This window comes from Haemorhous mexicanus, chromosome Z (assembly GCF_027477595.1).
Source record: "Haemorhous mexicanus isolate bHaeMex1 chromosome Z, bHaeMex1.pri, whole genome shotgun sequence".
Lineage (NCBI taxonomy): Eukaryota > Metazoa > Chordata > Aves > Passeriformes > Fringillidae > Haemorhous > Haemorhous mexicanus.
The window spans coordinates 62,958,737-62,981,588 of NC_082381.1; the positions used below are offsets into that span (position 1 = coordinate 62,958,737).

At 38.4% G+C, this 22,852-nt stretch overlaps 1 protein-coding gene across 4 annotated transcripts in view; it reads right to left on the reverse strand.

Annotated features, from left to right (window-relative positions):
- The window catches only part of DOCK8 (dedicator of cytokinesis 8), an 88,931-nt gene that overhangs the window by 52,274 nt on the left and 13,805 nt on the right, over positions 1 to 22,852 (reverse strand). The window contains exons 2-14 of one of the 4 annotated variants that reach the window (XM_059873350.1): positions 18,434 to 18,536; positions 14,272 to 14,447; positions 11,244 to 11,315; positions 7,755 to 7,878; positions 6,791 to 7,003; positions 6,307 to 6,392; positions 5,101 to 5,167; positions 4,700 to 4,849; positions 4,064 to 4,144; positions 3,076 to 3,235; positions 2,340 to 2,479; positions 2,012 to 2,105; positions 701 to 863 (exon numbers count right to left, since the gene is read on the reverse strand). In XM_059873350.1, coding sequence (XP_059729333.1) covers positions 701 to 863; positions 2,012 to 2,105; positions 2,340 to 2,479; positions 3,076 to 3,235; positions 4,064 to 4,144; positions 4,700 to 4,849; positions 5,101 to 5,167; positions 6,307 to 6,392; positions 6,791 to 7,003; positions 7,755 to 7,878; positions 11,244 to 11,315; positions 14,272 to 14,447; positions 18,434 to 18,536 — 1,629 coding nt within the window. Of the gene's footprint in view, positions 1 to 700; positions 864 to 2,011; positions 2,106 to 2,339; positions 2,480 to 3,075; positions 3,236 to 4,063; positions 4,145 to 4,699; positions 4,850 to 5,100; positions 5,168 to 6,306; positions 6,393 to 6,790; positions 7,004 to 7,754; positions 7,879 to 11,243; positions 11,316 to 14,271; positions 14,448 to 17,135; positions 17,289 to 18,433; positions 18,537 to 22,852 lie in introns of those variants that run through there. The other 3 variants (XM_059873353.1, XM_059873351.1, XM_059873354.1) reach the window with 3 other exon arrangements.

A 22,852-nucleotide genomic window follows, 5' to 3' on the forward strand; every position in this document is an offset into this window, starting at 1 on the left:
ATTTCTGTATTTATAATACTGCAAATACGCCCCATCAGAATTACTGTTAGCTATTACTATAACACCACTCACTAGCAATGAAATACTGCACAAACATCTTGAAACATATTCTTCTGCTGTTAATTTCCTATAGGACACTCAGATATTCCAGATTATTAAGAAATAAATTATTGGAATTGCTCACTTGCATGCTACTGAATACTGTGATCACCTTGAAACAATCATAACTGAACAGATTTAAATAAATTAAATTACATAGTGTAGAGTGCTCAGTCATAGTTAAAAAGTTCATGGAGCAACACATTATTTCCTCAGATACTCAAATGACTCAAATTAACAATAGAAACAAACAAACAAACACATAGGAGAATAGATAGATAGATAGATAGACAGACAGATAGATAGATAGATAGATAGATAGATAGATAGATAGATAGACAGATGCCAAATCCATGATAATTGTTAAAAGAGTTTTTTTTAATGTTATAGAAAATTTATCAAAAGGCAACACAATTAGATTAGTAAACACATTATGGAATATCATGCAGGTATTTTATCTTGTAATGGCTAGGAAGATTAAATCATCAGCCTAACACATTGTCTTTAGCCTTTTTAAAAAAATATTTTTACTTTCTACTTCTGAAAAAAAATCTGAATCACAATTTTCAGAGAAATGTTAAAAACATATGTTATTTCTTACCTATAAATGGTGTGGGGAACATACACTTCTTTAACTGGGAATTCCAAAATCTCTTTGAGAGGGCGATTACGGTTTTCTGAAAATGGCTTCACTGGGAGTAGTTCTGGTGTCAAACAATAACCAATGTTTTCTGGAGCTGGGGAAATCTCCACTTTAAGTGTTCCTTTAAAATCAAATCACAAAATCTTAACAAAAATATAAAAAATGATCAGTCTATAATAAAAGAAAAATTAAAACAATATGTAAGGTTACATAGCAACAGTGCAGAAAAAAGAACTGGTTCTTGGGCTGCACAAGAAGAAAATCATAGGTACAGAAAGATATAGAGGATGTAGCCTACACACAGTCCTTCACAATCAGGGCAACACATAGCTTCTTAAGTCTACCCTGTAGTGTTTCAAGAAAATAGAAAGAAAGAAGGAGTATTATATGCTGGATGATGTTCTAGTGTCTTTCACACACAAGTAGTATAACATTTGTCTGGGAGACAAAAGGTGTGCTGTCTAAAACAGTTGTCTCTTACTCCCCCTCAACCTCAGATTCTGTGGGGATTAATCTCTGACAAAGTAGGCACCACCCACCAGGAAAACTATGCTTTCTGTGGGGAGCAGTTACACAGTTAATACTGATAACATTTACCCCACTATAAACAGACTTTCAATTTAAATTCTCTGCTGTGATAAGTTAAAACCGTTTGTGGAGCTCAGACTTGTCATTTCTGGCAATCAGCTAAAAAGGAAAAACAGCTTTGACCTCAGTTCATATTTTTTAAGGTTCTTCCACAATGCAGAAGAGGCTGAGCTGTAATCTAATTGAAAAGAAAAATTAAGCTGGTCAGGTGTTTGACAGTAGCTAAACACTGCCTGTACTTCTCTACTTTGTTAACTAATGTTGACTCTAATACCAAGCTAAGATGAAATGTGTACACATTTTAATCACTTTCTATAAAATATGAACCATTTCAAAGCATTGCAGGGAAGTAGCAAGATTCCTAGAAATTTGCTTTAAAGAACTGCCTTCAAACAGTTTGAATAATAACAAAAGATATCCAGTAGGGTACACTGTAAATTAGGGAGAAAAACAAATAATTAAAAAGTATCAAGCTAAATCTAAATCTCCATACTTATTCATGTAGAAAAAAAATTCAAAAGCATCTGTGTTCAGGTAGACACCAGCAACCCAGGAAGTTCCACACTGGCACATATCATAGACTTTAAACCCAAATCAAATAGGTTTTGGGTTTGGAATTTACAGAACAGTTTAGGGAAGAAAAATACATATAACGCCTTCCATTCAAAATTAATTATGTACCTGGTAAAGTCTTAATTCTTCTTTGCAAGGAAGATGATCTTTTGAAATCAGCTAAAAATTTAAACAGATCTTCATCACTGAGCCTGTCTCCTTCCTACCAAGAGAAAGACAAAAATCAGTACCTTTGTAACAATACTTTATAACAGGGACAAAAGGTTCAGGAGTGAACCATACCCTTAAGGCATCCAAAGCAAGAGGATTACTATTTACTTGACTGCAACTGTCCTCTGTCTCCACTCAAATATAACTGGTAGCTTTACCCAACACAATTCATATTCCATTGACAAAAAAATGTTTTATGAAATCAGACCTAAAGAGAATCCAGTACCTGTTTAAAGAAGGTGTTAAGGGTCAGAGAGATTGTTTTGAAGTTTGATGCTGGATAGTTATCCTCTGAGTTGAAACCTCTCTCAGAAAGCCTTCTTGCCTGCAGCAGTGTTGCCCTCTTGTCACTACTAGAACCTTTCCCTTCAAAGAGAAATTAAATGTTTCATCATCTTGTTTTTTGCTTTTTGTTGCAGTACAAGGATTCTCAGAATACACTAGAAAACCACAGGAAAATCTCACCAACATCAGAGGATAGAGAACCTAAAACATTTTGCTTCTTTTATTTCCAACAATGTGAAATAGTGGAATATTAGGACACACCCATTTGAAGTGACATTATTTCTGCTGCAGAGCAAAAGTTTATTTAAATTTTTAGTTCATGGGTATAAAGCACATTGAACAATGGTCCTGCCTACCAAACTGATATGTTTGGTATCTTGATTGCTCAGTATTGCTAGCTAACTCCATGGGCAAAGGAAATTTTACTTCTACAAAGCCAGTGTTCAATGAAAATTGGGCCTAAACCATGACAGAATATTTAGCAGACATAAAAATAAATATGCGGAGACAACATAGTGAGAAAATTAATATGTAAGTTTTTATAGGACTGAAAAGGAAAGCCAACAAGACATGAGTTTGAATCTGTGATTCACTTTTGATGCCAGAGTGAATAACATTGTTTCCTATACCCAGTCCTACTGAAGAGTCATTTTGCCTTAGAAAAGTTAGACAAGTACCATTTAAACCTTCAGCTTCTGGTATTTCTCGTTCAAGTGTTGAAAGGTTGAAGAAATTAGTTAGGCTTATGGGAATCCAGGCAAATGGCATTCTGTATTTCCCCAGCCTCTGACAAAAGGATTCAGCTTGTGCTTTCAGTTTTTCAATTTTTTCTTTTGTCTGAAACAAAGAAAATATCGGCTGTTTCAAAAGCAATCAGTTATTGCAATGCTACCATAGACAAAAATCTAAGTTACATATTTACAGTTCGGTAAATAATTTGCATTGGTATCTCATATTTTCTTGCTACATCACAGACAGAACTGTAGCTATTTTGATTTGTACCTTCACTTAAATTTCTGTTCAATGAGTTAATTTGTATTATAGAAATGTAGAAAGCCAGTATTTTTGCAGTAATATTCAAATCCAGAATGAACAATCACCATGAAACATTAGCAGGTTCTACTTCTTTCATCAGATACAGAAAAAAAATTCTATTGAAAGCAATATTATAAAGGTGAGACATGTGGAAGCCCAGCAAACACAGTCTGTGTGTTCCAGGGAGGTAAAAGACCGTGAATGCCTTGAACAGAACTCGCATTATCTATGGACAACAGTACTGAATGGGACAGCTGCAGACTACAACAGGCCGTCTGCCCATCCAAATCCATAGCATGTCTCTGAGGTAGAAGTATTCCTGCTAATTCTACATTTCAGTCATTTCCTTTGCTCACCCCCATCTGCTTCATGACTCAAGACTGTGACTGTCAGTATTGATTTCCTAAGGAGTCAGTAACAATAATGCACGTTGCCTTCTCCTGATTTCTGTCAGCCACAGACATCAAGCTGCTCACACCATGGATGATCTAACCAGTTTTTCCTCCCATGTTTTAGTAATTTCATCCTATTTCAAAGGGTCTGCTCTTTCTCTGTTGTTTTTGTTTGCTTGGTTGTTTGGTTTTAGCATGCATTTTTTTATCTAAATATTCTTTACAGTTATTTACTTACCTTGCCAGCATCACTTTCTTTAAGAACCATGTAGGGTTCTGCACAGTCTCCGATTTCTCCTTGCTGAAGCACTTTTTCTATCTACAAAAAGCAATACAATAGGATGATTAAAGAAAAAATGTCATCCAAATAGTAACATGTTTCTTTAGCAATTTGCAAGGACTCGCCTAGATATATAGCTGTATATAATTTCTTAAAACTGTCTTTATGGAGTAACTGATACAAAACCTTCTAGTTTTTCATCTGTTAGAAAGCAGAAAGTATATATGTGACAACAAAGTCAATCACTTACTACTACATTTTCACTGAAACTAGGATAATTAACACATTCCAAATGAAGTGGTTCAGGCTAAATCAGTCTCAGAATTAAGCAAACAAATTGATGCAAAGTTCACTAAACCAATGCCAAAAAACCTCCACAGAATGTAAATAAAATTTTTGAAAGCGCCTTATTTCACTATATTTTTTATTTCCCTTAGGCAGAGATAGGAAATTCCACGTACTTAGTAGAACTGGTACACGGGATAGTAATATAACTTCGTAGCTTGAAAATGAGATATTTTGTCAGTTTGTCAGTACATTGAGCTCAGACAACAGGAACAGGCAGAATGGTGTCAAAGTAGTACTGTAACATACCTTTATTACCAGGTATATATCTGGTGAGGGATAAGTGACAGAAAATACTGCTGATCTTGCCTGGGTAGACAAGTCAATGGAGGGTGTATGAGAACGCAAGAATCCTCTTAATGAATCAGAATTGAGGTCACAATGAAAATTTTCTGAGATCTTGAAAAGAAAAAAGGGGTTAAAATATGTTGTAAATCAAATATTCTTAAAATTTTATTTTAAAACAAGTCAAAAGTTGTAACTATAACTATAAAATACAATTGCAAGCATGTGACTGACTGAATAACAAAAAATCCTGGATCAGACTGCATGTGTAAAAAAGTAGCAAGTTTTTTGTAAGTTTTCCGAAGTTACTACTCTGAAGATAAAAAACCAGGGTGAGTGAACAAAAATATTGTATATACACTTACCTTTTTTCTTTCCTTTATGTCATAGAGAGCTATGCATGCAAACAAAGGTTCTATCTCTATATCAAACCTGTTAGGGAAAGACACACAAGACACTGATCGATACTGCAGTCATATGGCTGTGCATAATAAAAAAAAGGAAGAGTTATATTTTGACTAGGACTTTCATTAAAATGCAGAGAAATACTTAGCTCCAGACCTCAGCTTTCTCAAAGTCCTGAGAATTTTTTTTATTAATGCATTATATTAGATGATTTTGAGAGGAAAAGAAAGGTAGTAGACTGCATGCAATGCATTTTCTGAATTTGACAGGAAGATGGTCTCAGGGATCGGTTAAAATTGCTCATACATTGCTCTTTTTTTTTTTTTCTGTTTATGAAGTTGTGCTGGCTTTAGCTGGGGAAGAATTAATTTTCTTCAGGGTGGGACTAGGGTTTTGGATTTGTGCTGGACAGAGGGTTAATAACATAAAGATGCTTCTGCTGTTACTGTTGCCCAAAACTAAGGCCTTTTCTGCTTTTGGTATTCCTCCAGCAGGTGAGGAGTCTAGGTGTGTGGGAGATTGGGAAGAGACACAGACAGGACAGGTGACCCCCAAACAACCAAAGGGATATTCCAGATCATGTGGCACTATGCTCAGAATAAAAATAGGGGGTAAAAGGAGCAAGGGGGGTTAAATCTGGACTGATGGTGAATGTCTCCCCAAGTCACATTACGTGTGGACTTGCTTTCCTGGAGATGGATGAATGCCTGCTTGCCATTGGGAACCTGTGAGTTAATTCCTTGTTTTACTTTGCTTGTCTGTGTGCCACTTGCTTTCCCTATTAAAATGTCTGTGTCTCAACCCATGAGTTCTCCAGATTTACTCTTCTGATTCTCTCCCCAATCCTGGTGGTGGAGGAGTGGCTCTGTGGGGCTTGGGTACTGGTTGGGGTTAAACCACAACAAAAGTCCAGCAGTGCATTGGACACCAATCACCTGGGTTTTTTTTATTAATATATAATCTGGGTTCACTCCCAACTCCTTTTCATACTGGCATGTTAAAGCCTTCTGTAAAGATGGGAGGAAAAAATTCTTTGCTACACTAAGAAACAACACTTGAGCAGTGAATGCGTTGTAGAGGACAGCTGCAGTGGTGCAACAAGGTGTGCAGCTGCACACTGCTGTGAACTCAGAAATGGTGAGTAATGCTTGTGAAGGATTACTTACTTCAGAGTGTGAAGCTTCACCAAAATCCTGTTGCCCAGATGTTCCTTTGGGCGATCTGGCACTGGTCGTATCTCCACTACATCTTCCTATCATTAAACACTCATAGTCAATTAAAACAACTGTAAATTGACAGACTTGCATAAAACATTTACATGACAGCAGCTGAGCCATTGCTACAGACTAGCATCTTCCCCCCCTCACTGGGCAGGTAATGTCCCAAGAGATGAAAGGAAATAGATTTATTATTTCTGAATATTTACATTCCTGATCCCTAACTGGCATTTACACCAAATATTTACAGTTGTGGACCCCAATTACAAGCTACTATGAAAGGTGACATTCTGACATAGCCATATCACCAGCATGTGGCTTGGCCCACACTGAGACCAGTGTAGTGCTTATCTGCTGTGGTATGGCTTTCACCTCGGGTGCGCTGGGACAGCCAGCTGGGAGAGAGGAGCAGGACAGCCGGCCTCCGGCTCACCTCATCCACGGAGGGGTAGAGGCTGAGGAGCTCGGGGTGCCTGTTGGTGCGGCGTGCCTCCTCGTTCAGCCTCTCGAACTCCTCGGCGCTGGCGTGCCGCAGCAGGTGCTCCAGCCGCGGGTCCGGCTGCAGGCTGCGCAGCTCCGGGTCCGAGCAGGCCGCGCTCGTCCTTGAGGCCTCCTCCGGGACAGCGGGCGCATGCTGGGGTCCCACCTGGTGGAAAACAGGAAAATGGCAAGGTGTGGCTTGGGCACCAGGGTGTCACAGAATGGCTCCTGGTGAGCTAGCAGAGGGGATTTTAATGCCTCCTATGCCATGAAGCCTAATGGCCAGCATGGTGCTCTGCTTGATGCCATCGCAGATCACAGAATCACAGAATATGCTGAGATGAAAGGGACGCACTAGGATCACAGAGTCCAACCCCTGGTCCTGCACAGGACCATCCCCAAAAATCACACAATGTGCCTGAGAACATTGTCCAAACGCTTCTTGAACTCTGTCAGGCTTGGTGCTGTGACCACTTCCCTGAGGAGCCTGTTCCAGTGCCCAGCCTCACTCTGGGTGAAAACCCTTTCCCTAATATCCAACCTGAGCCTCCCCTGACACAAATTCAGGCCATTCCCTTGGGTTCTGTTGCTGGTCACCACAGAGAAGAGATCAGTGCCTGCCCCTCCTCTTCCCCTCACAAGGAAAATGTGAACTGCAATGAGGTCTCCCCTCAGTGTCCCCTTCTTCAGGCTGATCAGACCAAGCGACCTCAGACACTCCTCATACAGTTTCACCACAAGGCCCTTCACCACCTTTGTGTCCGTCCTTTGGATGCTCTCCAATAGCTTTATATCTCTTTTATACTGCAGTGACTAAAACTGCACACAACACTCAGAGGGAGGTCACACCAGATGCTTCTTTTGACGGAAGCTGCTGTATTTGATCACTTTCCCCAAAGTGAAGAAAAGTTGCGTACCTGAAAAGCTGTGTCACCAGAATCCAATGTTTCTGATTCAAATGTTTGTTTTTGAAGCGTTTTGTGAAAATCTTTCCGGGATCCCTTGTTTTTCAGACTACAAGTATCTGAATTCCCTTGGTTTCTTTTATGGAGAAGCCCAAGAAGGTCAGGATAACATGAGGAGGTGTTAAGGGAAAATAAAACAGAAAAGACAAAAATTATTTAAAAACTGAAAAGATTGTTCTGCAAAAAGCAGTGTAGCACAGCTTTTATGTAAAAATGTGACATTTCAGAATTTTAACATGTTTTAATGCACCATTGCAACTCTATAATGTATATTAAGAACAGTTGGAAAGGAAAAAAAGACAATTCAGATAATTTTTCTACAGAGTATAAGTCTGAGACAGCAGAAAAACCTGACCTAGGTACAAAATCTGCTCTCATCTGCTCATCAGACATGGTGATTATTTCAGTGACCTTAAGAACACAGATCAGGATCACTCATCTCTTGGCTGGCCTCTTCAATCATATACATCAAATCTCTTACTGCCCTTATCCTGGACCTAGCTAGTATCCCAAGTTAATCACATGCAACAATCTACAACTTCCAGAAAAATGCCTCATTTTGAAGGGGGCTATTTCTATGCCCCAGTGTAACCCCCCAGGCTGGCAGCTTTGAAAAATTCTTCTGAAATTTCAAGTTACTTTTTTGAGGCAAATGGAAAAAAAACAGCAGGTACCCTGAAAAAAAGGTGCTAGATGCATCCAGAGCTGTTTCTTTCACTTTAGTATGCAATTTGCTAAATCCTGTGATAGTCTTGTTGCAATCAATCTCCTTATTTACAACATCCTGCTTCATTCATTTTCCTTTCTGTGATACTCCCAAAGAAATGACTGAGCATCTGAGTACTTTCATAAAGAAGACACAGTAAGCAATTATTGATCAGGGAGACACCTTTTTATTACATTTTGGGAGTAACTGAATTATATGCTCTGATGTGTTTTAATTTTAATTGTTTGCATTTTAATCGTTTGCCAGTTCACTGCAATGAAAACTGGTCATAAAAAGACAATCCCAGCTCTCCTTGGATGTGACCTTGTTTTGGAACCATTGTAATTATCCAGAATTGAAGGCAGAAATTCTGCATGACTTTAAGACATTTAAGAATCCAAAAAAAGGTTGTATAGATTTTTTTTTCACTACCTCTGGTGGCAAACAAATGATTAATGGAGAAATTTATGTACCTGAGTTCACATTTTCCCTGCGGTGTGAAAACTACACTAAAGACGCCTTTCCCCATAACTACTGGAAAATTTATTTATATTGTTTATTTATTTTGAAAAGCATTATAGCAATTAAAACTCACCAAGTAGTAAACCATGGTTTTAATACACATGTCAATTTAATAGGCACACACTGAATTAAGAAAATGAGATGAGGAAAAAACCCAAAGGACAACTGAAAGGAGAAACAGGCACAGGAACAAGCTACCCATTCAGCCTTCTGCAAGGCCACATGGACTCCAGCTGTGCCTAGATTTTCAGCCACATACCTCTCTACCCTGGGGCCTGAGAATGACCTCTGCTCATGCCACCCACTGCAGACGCCTCAATCTCTGTTATGAACCTTCACATTCATGAGTGGATCAAAGTCATTCACACAATTCTCTCACCCATAGCTCACCAGACAATACATTCAGCAACCTGTTCTATAACATCTGTCAAGTAGGCAGCTACAGTTTTTCCAGCCTTCCTCAAAACAATGGAAAGCCTTCTACAATTACTTTTTTTCTCATTTTTCTCTTGATATCTTTTCTTCCACTCACACTCGTTTTGGGAAAAAAAAAAAAGCTGTCCAAGCATACATGAGATTCCCAATATCAATCTATCACTGGATTATGTGACACTGCAGCATATTTGGTAGTGTTTTGTTTTTTGCAATGTTTAATAACTTGCTTGCATTGTTAGCCACAGCTGCCAAAGCTCAGCTCTCTGTCACAGTCCACCATCATGTTTATCACAGAGTCAACTGCTCAGTAAAGATTCTGAATGCAAATTTACCTCACCCAAATTAATGAAACAGTAAAACACTCAGCAAAACTTTCCACATATGTGTGTTTCTGTGGCTCCACTCACACTTCTACCAGCACACATAAATGCAAAAATAGCTATGTTCTATTTTTCACTTCACCTACTTTACTGCTTACTCCCTTCTCCCGTGCGCAAACAAAGCTTGCACATTGACTCTTTACAGCATACAGAACAGCACTGTGTGAAAGAGCTAGTGCCTCTGCTCTGAGTGGTGAGGGAGGAGAGCCAACAAAACCCACTAGCCTACTTTTAGTGACTCACTGCAGAGCAGTTCTGAGAATTCAATCAATTTCATCAGCACCCCTGGAGGAAGTCTCTTAATAACCCCCAGCAGCTGCTCCACTGAGGAGCACAAGCTGTACAGTTAAACAGTGCAAATTCCTCTGCAATCACCATTGTAAACCCATAAGGCACTGGCTGCTGATGTACATCAGAAAAACACAGAGTAACAAGAGGCACAACAAAATGGCAGCAAATGTGTCAGCACTCAACCACCTGCTGCTCCTTCTGCTTTTCAAGAGCTGGGCATGAGTGCAGGAGTGGTTGAAGGGGAAGTGCTACAGACAAAACAGAGCCCCAAAAACCTCTTTCTGAAGAACAGGATGAGGTGATGGGGAAGGAGGCAAGACATCCCACAGACTCCCCTAAGAGTCTGGGAACAGACATCCCTGCAACAGAGAGCACTGACTTAGAGTCCCCTTCAAATTTTACATACAAAATAGGATAGGACAGAATAAAATAAAATAAATAAAATAAAATAAAATAAAATAAAATAAAACAAAATAAAATAAAATAAAATAAAATAAAATAAAATAAAATAAAAATAATTAACTAAACTGAAGGAAATTAAGCACTTATAATGACTACAGGCCCAACTCTCTGTGTTGAATTACACTGAGCACAAGTGCAGAAATTTACTGATATAAAATAGTAAATTTGGGTATAACACGGACAATCCCGTGAACACACTCAACCACTGCTGGGAAAGCCCATAATCCTTGAGTTTTCAGACACATTTGGAAATCAAATCATATTGAACTTTCAGGGCATGAATAGGAGAAAAGCATGCAAATATAATCTTTATCCCTGTTATCTTTCTTCTTAGTGGGATCAAACAGTCCTAGTTTTCCTGATTAAGATAAACCATCACTACAGAGGGTTGATGTGAATTTCTTCCCATCAACTTCTCATCCATTCCCAGAGTGCCTGATAATTAAGAAGCAGATGCTACAGTATTTGGCAGTGCACACCATCTCAGACAAAATGGTATGGTTATTTATACTGCTGAAAAGTCAGTTCTTATCTTCAATCGTCGACTAAAGTCATAATTTAGGATTACTTATAAAAGCAAGTATCTCCTCTCTGATAAGTAAGATGAAATGTATTTTTTATTTTATTTAGTTTTATGTTGCTTACTTTCGATTCACAATCAGCCACTCACGGATGTAAGTCTGAACACAGTCTTTGACATGTGAGTCCAGTTCTACCCTGTGGAAAAAGAACATATTTCAGCTCCTAAGTCATACTTTCAGGACAAATAAATTTATCTAAACATGCTAGTCAGATAAAGGCCTCTCTGTTAGTCCTCTCCCATGTATTTATTTTACTGCTAAACTATTGTTTGAGGTTTAAAAAAAATCCTCTGTACTGCATGAATTCCCTTATGCACATTTTTGGTAGTGTGCTGATAAATGTGCAAACATACATTTAGCAGACGTAACCACTTGCTACACTATCTATTTATAAATATAAGAGTGACATTGCTATAAAATATAGCAAAATTAAATAAATTACACAACATAACCAACCTTGTGATTTTCAAAACTTGATAACAAGTCTCAAGATATAGAAATATTATTTTAGAGGCCTCCACTCCTGGACTCTTGCAAATACCCAGTTTTTATGTATGTGCAATTTTCTTTTCTCACAGAAACAAAGAAAATCTTAAAAACGGACCCCCTTTAGAACTTAAAGTTTAGAACTTGAAGCTTAAAAAGCTTTTAATCAGATAGCATGATAAAACTTTAAATTCTAAGAATACATTATCATTTCATTTTCTCTTTTTAAAATAAAGGGGGTTGTCAGTGCTCCTTGATAGCCTGGATACTATTTGGAACTACAGGTCTTTCAGCCAGTGTCTCATGAATTTCACATCACGACGCTGTGGCATAATTCTCCTATGACCATTTTTAAAATTTTTAATGACCTGTTCCAGAATAATTTGTAGCATTCTCCAATCCAAGTGAGTAAAAGAGTAGGTAGGATACACATTCAATACAGGAACAGGTGAAAGCTATGATAATTTTTAGTACTTTCCACATTGAACTCCTAAGAGATTTGCAACTGGTTATTGAGGCTGGCTAACAGCTTGTTTGGGTTTGTGTGTGCACAGTGGGACAGAGCCTTGGCTGACGCCAGGCTGTCAAGTGCCCCTGCCTCTGGTGGTTCCTGTGTCTGGGTCAGGTGGGAGGTGTGTTTGCTGGCAGGCAGCACATTAACCCAGTTTGGTCGGTGGTACCTGTTTCCTGCTCTCTGCATACACAGACATCAAAGACTGCACTGCCTGCAGGCCCGTCCTTGGTGCATGCCCCTGCTGTGTTCTCATCCTCCCTAACACATCCTGGCACCCTTGATCAGGACTTTCTATAAAAACACTAATATCAATTATATCAATGTGAATGCCTAAGTGGCAAGCTGTTGTGCAAAACAATCTGCTGAAAGCACATTTGTTGGTATTGACTATTTGAGCTTTGTCACAGACTCCTTATAGAACACTTAATAACTTTGTGGTACAAATTAGGCTTAAAAGTGATTGTACAGAATGAGCCTGCATGGTCTTCTACTGGAAAAACAAATAGGTAACTGCTGTTTTAACATCAGGCATGGTGGGAAGTAACCGTGGCAATAGGTAAGAAATGGCCTTATTTTAGATGTAATTTCAAAGGTTGAATAATTATATCAATATTTTTGTCCATTGTTTAAATAAAAGGTTACTTCAAGCAAAAAATCCCATTCATTGTCTCCCACATCCATACTCTCTCAAATCCACAGAAAAAACAAGAATACCTTGAAAAGATTGGGACTTTTCTATGAGTAACTTCAACTGAAAATCATGTGTTGTGCAAATATTAGAAGCTGTGTGATTCAAAGTGTTCTCAGGTAACCTAGCATGGCCTCTCATCTCTACATCTGTCTTTGTTCTCCTGAACTTCTTGAGAGAAGCACTGGGCCAAGAAGAAACTTGCAGGCTGAAACCTTGCTTAGAGTGAGGATTCTCAACTAGTCTACAGCTGGCAAAAATCACACAAACTGTGCTTCCTGCTTAGCCTCATTGTATTTGGTGTGTCGGGCAGAAAATACTGAACAAATATAGGGCTCTAGGTTGAACAGCTGGCTGGTAAAAATTAGAGCAGCAACTTTTGCAGGAACAGAGGGGGATGCAGGTCTACCCTATGAGCCAAAACAATGTAAACAAAGCCCATTAGACTCTCAGCGAGGCAGTTCAGCACAGAGATGAATATAGGCTGTGCCGTTCATTTCCTGGATGCACTATAAAGAGCCAGCCCCCATCCCAAACACCCTGTATAGTTAGCCATCTCTGCTGATGTAGCAGTTTGGGGCTAAATGGTGCTGACTTCACATTTATCTCACCGTTACTGTTTGCAAAACTCAACAGGTCTTTGGAGTTCTACTTAAAGGTACCATTTACATTGAAACAGTCCCTGAAGAGTATTAGTATACATTGCATAGACTTTCTAATACCACATCAGAAAACTCCCTGATGAGTTTTCTCATTCTGAAAAATTCTTCTGTTCATAGCATGCCCGTTTTTCAAACCAGCTTAAATATTTACAGGACCACTGAGCACCAGTGTCACCACAAGCTACCTAAATAAGCTGTTTAAAACAGGGTAATTATTTCATCAATATCAGCCTGAAACCACATGTGTCTTCTACACTAGAAATTAATGCTCACTCCCCTTCTCCAACCTTGTGAAGTATGAAACATTTCCTCCCATTTAAGCAAGACAGGTACTGAGAAAGAGATTCTTAGTGGTCTGATCAATGCCATGTAACACACAGCTGGCAAAAACCCCAAAAAACTCAATACTGTGCTTGTTACATGATCAGAATAAACTTTTATCGCTGGCATCACAGCTGCAAAAATTATTTTCATACCATCCTCCTGTTCTTCTTTACTCCTCTTCCTGTTGATGCCTACCTCACTTGTGCCGTTACCGAGGAAGTTGTGTAAACACTTGCATAATTTTAAGTGTGCAAACAAGCCTAGTGGCAAAGTTCAAACATTTGAAGTTCAGGAACTGTGTACTGGCTGGATGGGTGGCAGAGTGATGTTGGATCAACATTTCAAAACTATTTTTAACTATTCTAAACTAACTTTAATTAATTTTGCAGCATTTTGGAGGAAGAGAAACTTTCCTTACCCATCTTCTGGCATAGAGGGTTGCAAAGTCCTGCACTCTTTGGGTGTAAAGACAACATCTAGATCATCTTCAGGAAAGTCCCCAAGTTCTTGTGCTAGATCTAAGTCCAAGTTGTTCAGCTGCGTCATCAGGAAGCCTTCAAAATCTACTGGGTCTACTGCATCATAAAAGGAAGGCTAATGAGAAATAGAGAAGCATTTATTTTAGCAACAGAAGGTTCTTCTTGATAGTGTAATTACGCTTATTTATTTAACTATTGTAATTGTCCCATTCTTTGTTACATATCAGAAACAAACATCTAAACCTCTAACCTAGAAACAAGGATATAAGGGAGATGACCCAAATGGCAGTGACAGGCAATGTCAATGGGCAGGAGACAGCAGACAAAACACACTAGGAATAACAAGGCCAAGTCTTGGAAGTTACTCAAAGTTACAGCTAAGGACCAACTGTAAGCACTGTAGTACATCATGAAGATGCACTCATTTGAGGTGCTGTGCCTGAAAATCACTAATAGAAATGCTCTGCGTTTTCAACTGCAAAACAAAATTGAGGACAATATATACGCAAAATCAGAAAAAAATTACTAATTTTTCATCTCTCAATGTCCACTTAGAACAAAGTTAAACAACTACAAGCTGTGCAACTCATACATGTCATTAAACTGTCTGCTTTTTATCTTTTTAGTGTCAAAAACAGAGGCAGAAACTCTTGTTTGATTTGGTACACAGAGATGTTCTACATACATACAAATGTGACTCCATGTATTAAAAGTGTGTATATAGACAAAACTGAAAATTATTTTACTTGGCATGTAACAAATAAAAATACCCTGTATGTCTTTAGGAAATACAATATTTGTCCAGTTGAGTACAGAGACTAGAATCTCTTATCATTGATTTTCTTGACAAGTAAAAACTAGATCTAAAAACTACAGCTTTAGAAAAATCTATGGTTTATTTTCTGTGTGTTCCAGAAAGGCTGATGATGTCTCATCATTGTAAAAGTGAAGAAAATTAGTTGCAGCATTAGAATAATTGCACTGGAATAACTTATTTACTGTGTGGAAGAATTCTAGCAAAAAACAGCTGATAAATCCTCCTTTATGTAAAGGGTGAGGATTGCATTGCACTGATTAGCCAAGATATCTTTCACAAGGCTGTCTTCTGAAGCTGCCAGCAAAAAATATGTCTGTGGGGCTGTTGATACATTTTGGAGAAAAGAAGGCTTCCAATGTCCCTGGTATCAACGCACCTTTATATTCCATGTTATTCTGCCTGTTGTCTCATCCAATGTGTTCTTAAGCTATCCTCCTTTTACACCAGTGTAAACATCTGTGTGTCAAAATCAGCAAGTCTTCCCTCATTAATACTGAGGCCTGCTCATGCAAGGCTTTCATGCAAGATGACCGGAATTTCACCAGAGCATGAAGTGACATCAGTGACGCCATTGTTATATCTACAACATCAGGAATTTTAGCTCAACGGGACAATGAGAAATTTCTCAATTTATGAAATACACAGAGAGGCTCAACAATGGCAAAGCACCAGTAACTTTGAACTAAAATGGCTCTGAACTTACTATGCCACATCAGCCAGAGTAGAAAAGAAGATCTGTTAAAAACAATTAATAGTAAATGCAAGCTTTGGAACCATTTTAGTGTTCTGGATATACAGTTGAGGAAGTTTTTCAGATAAAAAAAATCCAGAAATATCTTGCATTAAGTTAAGCATATTAGGAAGAAATGTGCTGGAAACATCTAGGAGAAGCAAACCAATTTAAACTTCTGAAAAAAACCCCACATGTGGTAAATACTCCTGCAAATATTTTAGTAGAGACCTTTGAACAGAACCAAGTACCACCCCCTACCTCAGGTTCCCCTTTTAAAGGGAAACTGTATTGGTTTCTGCATAAAGACAGTCTCTGTGCTCACTCCTCTGCCTGTACATTTAGGGCATTGTCCAAATTATCAAAAAAGTCTCTGGGAAAAATCTATCCCTGTCTTTGCTCTTTTTAGCCAAAAGGAAAACTTAACATTACCAGCAAGTCCATCAAATTATGAGGCAGTCAGCCGAAAAAAAATACTCTGCTGACTTTTAGTTTAAGCACTATCTCTGGTTTGCACCCAGTGTAGTGCTGAACATGCTGGATTAATAGTTATGCATAAGTAGTAAACATTATTTGCTATTTTTTTAAAATTAATTACTGGCATAATATGGGTGAAGGTCATTTACTGTACTGTCAGTGGTTAAAGCATAGCATGTTAATATATAGATATATAAATATGTCTATATAGATATTTTTAGATCTAAAGATATATATAAATATTTAATAAATAATATGTAATAAATAGAAATATATATATAACATATATTTCGATCCAATAAAAAAAGCAGTTCACAGAAGATTAAATTAAAACAAAGCTTAAAGTATACAAAGGTGTACTACATCTTTTCAGTTGCTGAAGATATAATATTTTGCATGCAAAATAGTTTTGCTTAATACAATCTAATTTTTAATTAACCATTGCACTTCCTTTCAGAAGTCACACTTTTCCATTCTGTCAGGTCAAATCCATTGCATTTCATCGTATCCTCTTTTTCTATTTAAAGTGTTAACAATAACCTTTAATTACTAGAAATATGCACTTTTGACTATTGTAAATTAGACACAAATGTAAAAAAAGGTAGTGTAAAAAGTAAATGCAGGTGGAGGGAAATTATCTCCCTAACAACTGGTGCAACTTTTCAAAGGAAACACAGAAAATCGCTTAAATGAGAAGCCAGCACTCCTTTTCACATATCATAAAAACGTGCAAAACAATTTTCAACAGAAAATGCCAGAAACCATTACTGCAAGCATACCTTTTTAAGGATGATGAATTAGAGGCATGTAGATTGTGACAGCGCACACAAAATGGCTGCTACGGCGTAATACTTGGCAAATGAAATGCTACCAATTTTTTTTAGTAGCACAAGCGGTTGTCTTTGTGGAGAAGAAGGGACCTGGCCTCGTCAGGCTGAGTAACCACAAGAAACAAGTTAAAGATCACAGAGCGTCGGATTAAGGAAGTGAGTAGTGGCGGGAGGCCCTGACACAGGAAGCAACCACTTGCATCTATATTTTCACAATCACTGGTGCACAAAGACTCTTCCTGCTTCTACTTATCAGACCTCCCAAAAAGAATCAGAAATTAAAAGGATAGGGACCAAAGTCATAATCAGTTTCTTTTATGGCATAGTGTGTTTGCAGAATACTCATCCTCCTGAAAGGCAATAAAAAGATCTGGCATTTTTTCCCTTTGTCATAAGGGTACTGTCATATGATCTGACTTCTTTAGAGGGTGATTACACGTGGAAGGCTGAAGATGATTTGGAGACAGTAACAGTTGACTCAATTATGTCTATGTCATTGGGACATACTTCAGCATTTCTCACTTAACATGCACATCCTACAGCACTGAAAAACAGTTGTCATGTTGCCCCTGCTGCTAGCTCTGGAAGCTGTATTAAGTTGAGCTTTTTGAGCCTATACCTTTCTGGGTTTTTTTCTCTTTAATCATTGATCTGTGCTGGTTTTGGCATGGATACAGTTGATTTTTCTTCACAGCAAATATTATAGGGCTGTGCTAGAAACAGTGTTGACAATGAAATTTGTTTTCATTATTGCTGATTAGTGCTCACAAGGAATCAAGGCCTTTTCTGCTCCTCATACCACCCCACCAGGAAGGAGACAGGATGGACAAGAAGCCGGGAGAGGACACAGACAGGACAGGTGACCCCAGCTGACCTCAGGATATTTCAGACCACATGGAATAATGCTCAGTATATAAAACTGGGGGAAGAAGGACTACCACTCAAAGCATTTACTTGAAGAAGTTGTTGAATGTTTCCATCAGGGAAAGAATGTAAAATACTCCAACACTTACTAATTAACTTTGATTTATAGTAATATGTGGAGGGACTGTCTATTCCAGGCTCCAAGGAATATTCTCATGTTTCTCAAAGGCATAATTTCCTCAGCTCACCAGAGAGTATTTTTACCAGTTTCAGGTAGAAGCCAGTGGAACACAAGACAACTTAGTCGATAACCTAATTTACCCTAAAACAATTAAGCAGTGCACATGCCAAACCTGTGTAAAGAGAATAAACCCAGAACTTACCAGATGAAATGTAGAAAAGCCAGGGGTACTTAAGCTTCGTTGGCAGAACTGTTCAAATCCTGGTTGAAGAGTAAATTGTTTTCTTATTTCTGCAGACGAGTGCCTTTAATTAAGCAGAGAAAAATCTTTACACTTAAAATCATCCCTTTACAAATTCCAAATGCCAGCATTTAGCCAATTTAGTCTCCAGTCTTGGTGTTTAGAAATATACTTTTATAATGGTCTAGACTCCTCTTGGTTTGTAGTTGATGCAAATCTCATAAAACATTTTCACTCCTATATAACTAGGACTGAAAGTCCTAAGTTAACCAGTGCTAAGTAACTGGTTGGTGTGGAAGTAGAGAGACCCCAGAACTGAATTCCTCAGAAATCCCAGGGTGAAAATGCACACAGTCTGAAAATATGACGGAGTAGTGTGGTGATTTTTAATGGAAAATAATCAATTAATATTTAATATGATTTAGAATAATTAGTTTATGAAATCAGCCATTAAATGGTAACAAAACACCTGCACTATATTTCACCATAAGGGCTCAGGACAAGACTTTTAAAACAAGATGTTAAGCAGATTGCAAGTAAAAATAACAGCTTGCAGCCCACCAGGGCAGTCAAATGGGAAAAAGGAAAACACAGATGTAAGAAGACACTCCCTTCCACATGAGACTCTCTCAACTTCAGCAAGCATTAATAGGCATCTTAGAATTAACAAATGCCACACTTTGCCACACTGGCCTGCACTTTTTCTCCTTTGTGGCCTCTTGATTCCTATTACTACTGTACCTATTCTATTGCACTTACTGCCGCTTTTTTGAGCATGATGAAACCCTGAATTTCACTTAATAGGTTTCCGTTCATGTGAAGCAACAGGCACCTGACAGAAGGTATTCAAAGTATAGGAGGTATTAGGCCTGATTTAGAAAATAAAAGTTGCATAAATGAGAGTAGTTGTTTTTAGGTCAAAAGGCCGTGACAGGTGTGAGTGTAATGCTTCTCCAGTCTGAAGCCAGCAGTAATCGCAGACAGAACAAAGCCAGAATTATAGAGAAAGTAAAGAGACCCATTTGGAAGAGGATTTCCTACTCATCAGTGGTATTCCAAAACTCAAACCAAGACCTTTAAAGGTTATTCAATGATTACATAAGCCAGAAGCCATGTAGGGAAAGTGATGAAGTCTCTGCATTCCGTAGATTATCTTTGACCTATTTTAGAAAGAAAAGCTATCACCATCAGGGTATTAGACAAAGGTGAGACAGAGACTCCATCATCAGAAGGCATGAAAAGGCACTTTTTTATTAGAAATCTACAGTTCTTCTAGAAACAGTGGTGGACCTAAGACCTGATTGGCCTTTAGGAATCTTCTCTCACACTATTGGTGAACTATGAATAGTACACTCTGAAGAACCATATCTATAAATAACAGTTACAGAAAGAGAGATAATAATTGTTTTAATTCATAATCTGAGCTTTCTCACAGCTTCTCACAGCTTCCCAGGAAAATTCTGGGACAGCTATGTCTCTCTCTGTTCAGAGGATATGTGATTGCCACAAAAGCTTCTTGTATATCAGGGGTATTGTTACTCAATTTTCCACTACAAATAATCTCTGATAATGAATGCATTATCAGAGCACAAAACTTAAATTATTCAAAATTATTATTTTACTGCAAACTGAGTCAGTTTCTACCCTATGCCAAAGTATCTGTTACTGATAGTAGATGTAGCAGCAGAATTGGACTGTTGCAGTCTATAGCAGAAGTTGCTGCAGTAAACAATGATATAAGACTTCTTTAAATTACATCTAATATGGGGTTATATGCTTCAAAGAGGAAATGATACAAATTTTCATTTCAAGAGGAAGCACATATATGTAAGAAGGGCCAAATTTGCTGTCTGGTAAAAGCCTGGGCAAATGTAGCTAATTGAGAGCAAATACAGTTCTCAAGAGCACTGTCATCAATTAGTTCCAGTGTCTCACCAATAGAAAGAACTTGCAAACTAAATCAGTCCAATGGATGACAAAGCTTGTAATCTGTAATGGTGACTTTCAGATAAGAATAGTTCATTTGACTGACTTCATAGTTATGCAATGACTAAAGGAAGAAAGTCCTGTAAGAATAATACAGCAAAATTTATTTGAACCAACTCAGAAATTATTGCCTAGAATTGCTAGGATTAGATAAAGGAAAGTCCCAATTGCTAAAAGAACCAAAAGCACAAGTTAATCACACCAACATGGAGGAAAGGTGGGTGTAACAGTCAGGGATCTGCGTGGAAACTTTTGAAAACTTGAGAACTAAGGTGGAAACAGAGGTCCTACTAGATGGCTTTTTGATAATGCCAGAGTGGCTGTTGTCTGTGACATGCCTGTTTCCTGATCAAAGAGCTGCCTTGGGCACTATTGGAGTACTCTCAGGAAAATGGTAGTTCACAGTCAGTGCATCTCATGTCTTAGTTTTCATGGAGGCTGCAGTCGATCTATGCCTGGCTATACTTTTACCCTCCTTGTCTGTAAAGCAGGCCTGTCTGATTATGAGAAGAGCTTTACAGTCATACTTGCCAGCAACAATGGTCTATCATTGTGTTAAAAAGAAGGAAAGAAGGCAAGTGGTTAAGGATAAATGCAAAGCAGTCACTGAAAAGTCTGAGAGAAAGTTCTGTGGTTTCCATTCAATTGAAGCAAGGGGACCATGACATTGGACTTAACTTTAAAATGTACATCACCTTAGACATGCCTGTTTATTAATAGTCTGATGATGAAATGTATGGTGGGCAACTAGAAAATATGGACTGCAGTAAATTCACAAAAAAGCATATCCAAGGCATAGTCATCATTGGTTCAAAAGACGATTGCAAGAAAATTTTACTATGAGAAGCAATTTAATTTTTCCTCAATCTAAATCCAGTCAATACTTTATTTTACAACATGGATGATGATCTAGGGTAACATAGGACTAAAACCTGGGGATTGCATCAACCCAGGAGGAATTCTGAGTATTTTAGAAACAGTCTGAAATCCGCACAGTTAGATTCAATAGAAATGAATGTAAACCTCTAAGCTTAGGAAGAAAAAAAACAACTACAGAAATACAAAAAGTGAAATTAACTGTCAAAAAAAAAAAAAATAGCCACGTCACAGAAGAGACACTGAGAGACTATACTGGGACACTTACCAATAAAACTACCACAGAGAGGAGAAACAGATCCTATTTCTGTTAATAGAAGTCAATGAGACATACTTGGGCTGATGTACACACTTATAACAACAGAGAGGAAGATGAAAACAATTTTAAAAGGCTTCAAAAGAGAGCAATCAGATGGCTAAAAATTTTGGCAAGGATAACCCAGGAGGAAAGACTGAAAAAACTGGTTGTGTCACAAAAAGAGAGACTGACAAGGAGACAGCAGTTGTCCTTGACTATGTAGAAGATAGCAATAAGTAAAGAAAATGGTGAACAGTTCATGACCCTAGAGGGAAGAAGAATAAGTAATGTGCTTAAATTGAAACAAGAAAGCTCTAGTAAAGTGTTTGGAAGAAAATTCCCACTGCAACAGCAGCAGGACACTAAAAGTGTGGAAGCTGGCTGGTGGTGTGGCCAAGCCATTCTCCATTATATTTGAAAAGTCCTGGTGGTCAGGTAAAATTCTGGTTGACTGAAAAAAGAAGGAACACAGAGGCAACTACAGACTATTGAGCCTCACCTCTGTGCCTGGGAAATCATGGGGCATATCCTTATGGAAGCAGTGTTAAGGCACATGCAAGACAAGGAGGTAATCCAAGGCAGTCAGCACAGCTTTACTAAGGACAAATTGTGCCTGACCAGCCTGGTGACCCTGTATGATGGAGTGTCTGCAAAGGTCAACAACAAAAGACTTACTGATGTCATGTATCTAGGTTTCTGTGATATTATCCCATGTGACAGCTTATCTCCAAATTGGAGAGGCATGGCTATGATGGATGTACTATTTAGTGAATAAGATATTTGCTGGATGGACACAGCCAGTGAGTTGCTGTCAAAGGCTCTTGTGAACCCTCCAGGTGAAGAATGGTGTTCCTCAGGGCTCTGTCTGGGAACTGGTGATCTTCCATTTCTTCACCAGTGACATCAACAGTGACATTGAGTGCACCCTCATCAGGTTTGCAGATGACACAAAGCTGAGCAGTACAGGTAACACAACAGAAGGAGGGGGGATGCCATCCAGAGGGACCTGGACAAATTTAAGCAGTGGGCCCATGGGAACATCCTGTGGTTTAACAAGTCCAAGTGTGAAGTGCTGCCCCTGGGCCAGGGCAGCCCCAGATATCAGTACAGGCTGGGAGAAGAACTCATTGAGAGCCCTGTCAAGAAGGGCCTGGGGATTCTCCTGGATGAAAAGCTGGATGTGACCCAGCAATGTGTGCTCACAGCATAAAAAGTCAACT